Here is a 6,755-nt window from a genome sequence, read left to right as displayed (position 1 = left end):
GGACCACTGATGAAGGACTAGAGGATGACCAACACAAACTGTGCAGCAGCAGATGAGCTGTCGTCTCTGACTTTACATCTACAAGGTAGACTGACGAGTTAGGAGTGTCTAATAGAGTGGACAGTGAGTGGACACAGTGTTTACAAACTCCAACGCTGCTGTGCCTGATCCACTCGTACCAGCACAGCTCGTACCAGTTATGCCCGATTGGTGTGTGTAGTCTCGTCAGAAACACCTGAAAAATGAATAACTTGTACTTGTGGCCGTTTTGACTGGAAATCAATTAAACGAAGAGTCTCTGAAAGGTGGAGGTTGGAGAAGGACAGAGACGCAAGCTCTTACCAGGAAGACGAGCGTGTGATGGACAATGAGCTCCTTGGTGAGTCGGACCACGTCAGTGTTCATGGCGAGCTCCTGGAACAGCGTGGGAACGAAAACCACCGCCAGGTTATGAGCCGTCATGCGGTTCACTTGACTGTGCAGCTGCACTCTGAGCACAAACAGTACAGGACCAGCGGGAATCACTCACAGCATCAAAGCTTTCAACAGTGCTATAACAACAGTAATAACTATATTAGACGTTTTTGATGTCTTACACGTAGAGGTGACCACACAGAGCGGCCAGTGTGGCTCTGTTGTCGGGGGTAAGGCGCTTCACCAGACTGCGATACTGCGGCACCCTCTGAGTCTCGTGAGCGTGAGCTGAAAAATAACCCAACATCCATCATATTTACGTTTTCTGAGGTTGAGAATGAATGAAATGCTCCAGCAAAGATGATCCGTTAGAGAAATTATTGTTTTTTATTGTGAAGATAATTTGAAAAGAAACGAGGACAAATCAAACCCTTAGACGTCTCAGTCAGCGTGTTTACAGACACTTAATAATCTGATAACTGCAGAAAATCTGGCTGTTAGTAATGTGATCGTGTTTACATGGTCGAGTAATCAGATAATGGGGAAACTCCAGGTCTACATGAGTCAGACAGTAATCAGATAACGGGGAAACTCCAGGTCTACAGGAGTCAGACAGTAATCAGATAACGGGGAAACTCCAGGTCTACAGGAGTCAGACAGTAATCAGATAACGGGGAAACTCCAGGTCTACAGGAGTCAGACAGTAATCAGATAACGGGGAAACTCCAGGTCTACAGGAGTCAGACAGTAATCAGATAACGGGGAAACTCCAGGTCTACAGGAGTCAGACAGTAATCAGATAACGGGGAAACTCCAGGTCTACAGGAGTCAGACAGTAATCAGATAACGGGGAAACTCCAGGTCTACAGGAGTCAGACAGTAATCAGATAACGGGGAAACTCCAGGTCTACAGGAGTCAGACAGTAATCAGATAACGGGGAAACTCCAGGTCTACAGGAGTCAGACAGTAATCAGATAACGGGGAAACTCCAGGTCTACAGGAGTCAGACAGTAATCAGATAACGGGGAAACTCCAGGTCTACACGAGTCAGACAGTAATCAGATAACGGGGAAACTCCAGGTCTACACGAGTCAGACAGTAATCAGATAACGGGGAAACTCCAGGTCTACACGAGTCAGACAGTAATCAGATAACGGGGAAACTCCAGGTCTACACGAGTCAGACAGTAATCAGATAACGGGGAAACTCCAGGTCTACACGAGTCAGACAGTAATCAGATAACGGGGAAACTCCAGGTCTACACGAGTCAGACAGTAATCAGATAACGGGGAAACTCCAGGTCTACACGAGTCAGACAGTAATCAGATAACGGGGAAACTCCAGGTCTACACGAGTCAGACAGTAATCAGATAACGGGGAAACTCCAGGTCTACACGAGTCAGACAGTAATCAGATAACGGGGAAACTCCAGGTCTACACGAGTCAGACAGTAATCAGATAACGGGGAAACTCCAGGTCTACACGAGTCAGACAGTAATCAGATAACGGGGAAACTCCAGGTCTACACGAGTCAGACAGTAATCAGATAACAGGAAACTCCAGGTCTACAGGAGTCAGACAGTAATCAGATAACGGGGAAACTCCAGGTCTACAGGAGTCAGACAGTAATCAGATAACGGGGAAACTCCAGGTCTACAGGAGTCAGACAGTAATCAGATAACGGGGAAACTCCAGGTCTACAGGAGTCAGACAGTAATCAGATAATAGGGAAGCTCCAGGTCTACAGGAGTCAGACAGTAATCAGATAACGGGGAAACTCCAGGTCTACAGGAGTCAGACAGTAATCAGATAACAGGAAACTCCAGGTCTACAGGAGTCAGACAGTAATCAGATAACAGGAAACTCCAGGTCTACAGGAGTCAGACAGTAATCAGATAACAGGAAACTCCAGGTCTACACGAGTCAGACAGTAATCAGATAACGGGGAAACTCCAGGTCTACACGAGTCAGACAGTAATCAGATAACGGGGAAACTCCAGGTCTACACGAGTCAGACAGTAATCAGATAACGGGGAAACTCCAGGTCTACACGAGTCAGACAGTAATCAGATAACGGGGAAACTCCAGGTCTACACGAGTCAGACAGTAATCAGATAACGGGGAAACTCCAGGTCTACACGAGTCAGACAGTAATCAGATAACGGGGAAACTCCAGGTCTACAGGAGTCAGACAGTAATCAGATAACGGGGAAACTTCAGGTCTACAGGAGTCAGACAGTAATCAGATAATGGGGAAACTCCAGGTCTACAGGAGTCAGACAGTAATCAGATAATGGGGAAACTCCAGGTCTACAGGAGTCAGACAGTAATCAGATAATGGGGAAACTCCAGGTCTACAGGAGTCAGACAGTAATCAGATAACGGGGAAACTCCAGGTCTACACGAGTCAGACAGTAATCAGATAACGGGGAAACTCCAGGTCTACACGAGTCAGACAGTAATCAGATAATGGGGAACACTTTTGGTGCTAAATAGAACCTGTTTCAAAAAGGTTCTGTATAGAACCATCTATAGCATTTTTTCCATCAGTCTGAAGAACTATTTCATGATGCAAAGAACCCCTTAATCATGTAAAAGGTTCATTGAGTGTTCATGGTTCTGTATAGAGTCATTTTCTTTCCTAAAGAACCCTTGAGGAACCCTGTTTTTAAGCGTGTTCAGGCTCTAATCCTGTAATGTAATGAGTGTGTAGCTCTGGTTTAGGCGTGTCTGGGGTCGTTACCTGCTGCCTTCACCCACTCGCTCCTCTCTGATGACGGTATGATCTCCTGCATTTCTCTCAGGAACAGTTTGAGAGCTCCAGCCACGTCCACCACGTCCTGATCACCTGTTCCCAGAACAGCGTCAGCTGGAGCCGAGCGCAGCTGCTCCGCCAGACGGGAGATTTTAGTGGCGATTCCGCAGCGGCGGTACAGACCGTCCACCTTCAGCCCTGAAACATGACCACAGGGCCTTCACCACGGCTGGATCAGCAGCAGAGTCCACTCACAAAACTACGCATGTCCAGCGAGAGCATGAGCTGTTTCTAGAATTTACTGGATTGTTACCTTGAGATAACCAGTTAATTATCTTGTGATGTTAAGATAACAACTTTTGTTATCTCAAGATAACAAAATAAGCCAACTCATTATTTCAAGATAAAAGCTTCATTATCTTGAGATATGATAACTCGTTATTTCAAGCTAACAACTTGTTTATCTGGAAATAACAAGATAATTAACTCATTATCTTAAGACAACAACTTAGTTATATTGAGATAAGATAATTAACTCATTATCTCACGATAACTTTTGTTATCACGAGATAAAATAACCAACTCATTATTTCAAGCTAACAACTTGGTTAAATGAACATAAGACACAATTAGACAATGAGACAATTAACTCATTATCTTAAGATAACAACTTTGTTACATTGAGATCACAAACTAATTAACTAATTATCTAAAGATAACTTTTGTTATCTCGAGATAAAAAAAAGACAACTAACTTCTTATTTCACGAGAACAACCTTTGTTGTCATGAGATAACAGGATAACTAACTCGTTATTTCAAGATAACTTTGTTATCTGGAGATAAGATGATTAACTTGTCTCAAGAAAACTTTTATCTCTAGATAATAAGATAACTTGTTATTTCAAGCTAACAAATTGTTTATCTCGAGATCATAAAATAACTCATTATCTAAAGATAACTTTTGTTATCAAGAGATAAAAAGACAACTAACTCATTTCATAATAACTTTGGTTATCTTAAGATAACAGGATAACTAACTCATTATTTCAAGTCTACTGGGGGTGGGGCTTATGCATCTAGATGCATTGTGGTGTAGCTTGTGTATCTGGATGTATCCTATCAGAGTGGGCAGGGATTATGCAGCAGTGTACATCCTATCAGAGTGAAGTGGGCGGGGAGGGGCGGGGAGGGGCGGGGCTCATGCCATGACTGATGTCAGATAGAACAGACCTCAGGGTTTAGACTGTTCCTCAGCCTGTGACTGACCGTATAGAGTGATGTGTGAGAAGCAGCGCTCCAGTTCAGGAGGAACGCGTCCGCTCATCCCCGCCGGCAGCTTGTACACGGACCGCTGGAGGCTTTTCCTCTGAGACGACACGGCTTTGGGCAGCAGGTTAAACCAGCTACTGCAGCTCTGATCACGCTCAAACTTCAGATACAGCGTCCTGCAAAGGACACAACAGCGGTCAGAACAGAAATGAAGCAACAGTTCCACCAAAAATCACGTTTTACCTTCATCCATTACTTACTTGTTATTACCATTACTTTCAGCTACATTGGCTCTTTAGCTCCAGTGCTAAAACTAAAGAAGCAAACTACCGTCTCGGCTGATCCTGGTGTTACTTAACGAAAGCAAAACCACTCACTTTTCTGCCGCGGTGAGTTCAATGGTGTTCTCAGAGGAGTGCAGGCCTGCAAAATTACAGAATAGCATTAAAACAATAGAATCAAAAAATCTTATTAATGTGAATTATCATTCTTAAAATCAGCCACCGTAACATAACCGTATCGGCCACCGCAAAATAACCGTATCGGCCACCGCAACATAACCGTATCGGCCACCGTAACATAACCGTATCGGCCACCGCAACAAAACCGTATCGGCCACCGCAACAAAACCGTATCGGCCACCGCAACAAAACCGTATCGGCCACCGTAACAAAACCGCATCGGCCACAGTAACATAACCGCATCGGCCACAGTAACATAACCGCATCGGCCACCGTAACGTAACCGTATCGGCCACCGTAACGGCCACCGTATCGGCCACCGTAACGTAACCGCATCGGCCACCGTAACGTAACCGTATCGGCCACAGTAACGTTACCGTATCGGCCACAGTAACGTTACCGTATCGGCCACCGTAACATAACCATATCGGCCATTATAACAACCATTTCATTAAAGACATTAAATCATTTAGAACTTGATGGCAGCAACACATCTCAAAAAAGTTGGGACGGAGCAACAAAAGGCTGGAAAAGTAAGTGGTGCTAATTAAAAACAGCTGGAAGAGCAGCTTTTCAACTAAGGCTACATTTACACAGCAGGTTTGGTTTGGCTGTTCACACTGTCTTTGAAATGTGATCTGTATGCGACGTCAGTCTGAACAGATCATCAGCTGCTTTTTGGAGACCATGGACGCCGTATCCTGCAGACTCGAGAGGAGACGGACCATCCAAGCTTGTTATCAGCGCACAGTTCAAAAGCATCTCTGATGGTCTGGGGCTGCATTAGTGTCTATGGCCTGGGCAGCTTACACACCTGGAAAGACTCCATCAGTGATGAACAGTATATAGAGGCTTTAGCGCAGCACTTGCTCCCATCAAGGCAGCGCCTCTTTCAGGGAAGGCCCAGCATATTTCAGCAAGACAATGAACCACATACTGCATCATCACAACAGCACGGCTTCACAGAAGAAGAGTCCAGGGACTGAACTGACCTGACCTGACCTGACTGCAGTCCAGACCTTTCACCAACAGAAAACATTTGCAAATTATTGTGTCCTGTTTCTATTTAGATTTATTTAGTTTACACAGCGTCCAAGCTTTTTTGGAATTAGGGCTGTATGAACCCACAATATAATGTTTCACCTCAGACTCAGGATTTCAGACCCTGAAGAAACTTTTAGAAAGTGCGTACTCAGCAGTTAATGCGCTGCTCAGTGCTCAGTTCCTATTGGTAGTTGTCACATCGCTTCACTCCTTATCTGCATGAAGTTAAACTCTGCTCAACTCTCTCGCGTCACTGGCTGTTTGGTCCCAAACGCACGGCTTGTTCCCTGATGTGAATGTGTGTGGGAGAGGGTACTGACTGTACTGCGTGTGCAGGTTCATAGGGAAAACACTCCGCGGCGTGTGTGGCAGTGTGGGGTAGATCAGCATCTCCCCGGGTCTGAGTGAAGCCCAAACTTCAGCGTGCTGGAGTCCACTGCCCTCTCGCAGAGACAGCCTGGACACGGCCATGACCCCCTCCAGCTCCTCGTCCGCCAGCGGCCCCGGCATCACCACCTAAACACAGAGAGAGCGGCAACCTTAGCCCTTCAGCGCCCCACCCTTCAGCGCCCCGCCCTTCAGCGCCCCGCCCTCCAGCGGCCCGCCTCAAATCCATCAAGAACGGCCGAGTGAAGCAACATTACAGCGCAGAAGGCTGTTCTACAGAGTTACACTGTTAATGCTGTAATATCAGTGCTGCACATTACGGTCTATAAAACATTCATTACACATTTAAATTACAGTACGGAAATTGGGATGGAGTTATTTTATTATTTAGGCTATTATTCTAATAGGACTCCAAAATGCTTT

At 45.5% G+C, this 6,755-nt stretch overlaps 1 protein-coding gene across 2 annotated transcripts in view; it reads right to left on the bottom strand.

Moving 5' to 3' along the window:
- Positions 1-6,755, bottom strand: part of LOC108440613 (arf-GAP with Rho-GAP domain, ANK repeat and PH domain-containing protein 1) — a 41,383-nt gene that overhangs the window by 1,612 nt on the left and 33,016 nt on the right. For both annotated transcript variants that reach the window (XM_017719566.2, XM_017719567.2), the window contains exons 18-23: positions 6,266-6,461; positions 4,818-4,863; positions 4,438-4,616; positions 3,159-3,368; positions 597-702; positions 343-490 (exon numbers count right to left, since the gene is read on the bottom strand). In XM_017719566.2, coding sequence (XP_017575055.1) covers positions 343-490; positions 597-702; positions 3,159-3,368; positions 4,438-4,616; positions 4,818-4,863; positions 6,266-6,461 — 885 coding nt within the window. The remainder of the gene's footprint in view (positions 1-342; positions 491-596; positions 703-3,158; positions 3,369-4,437; positions 4,617-4,817; positions 4,864-6,265; positions 6,462-6,755) is intronic.

This window comes from Pygocentrus nattereri, chromosome 16 (assembly GCF_015220715.1).
Source record: "Pygocentrus nattereri isolate fPygNat1 chromosome 16, fPygNat1.pri, whole genome shotgun sequence".
NCBI lineage: Eukaryota > Metazoa > Chordata > Actinopteri > Characiformes > Serrasalmidae > Pygocentrus > Pygocentrus nattereri.
The sequence above is the reverse complement of the archived record's forward strand: the minus strand, read 5'-3'. Positions and strand labels throughout refer to the sequence as shown.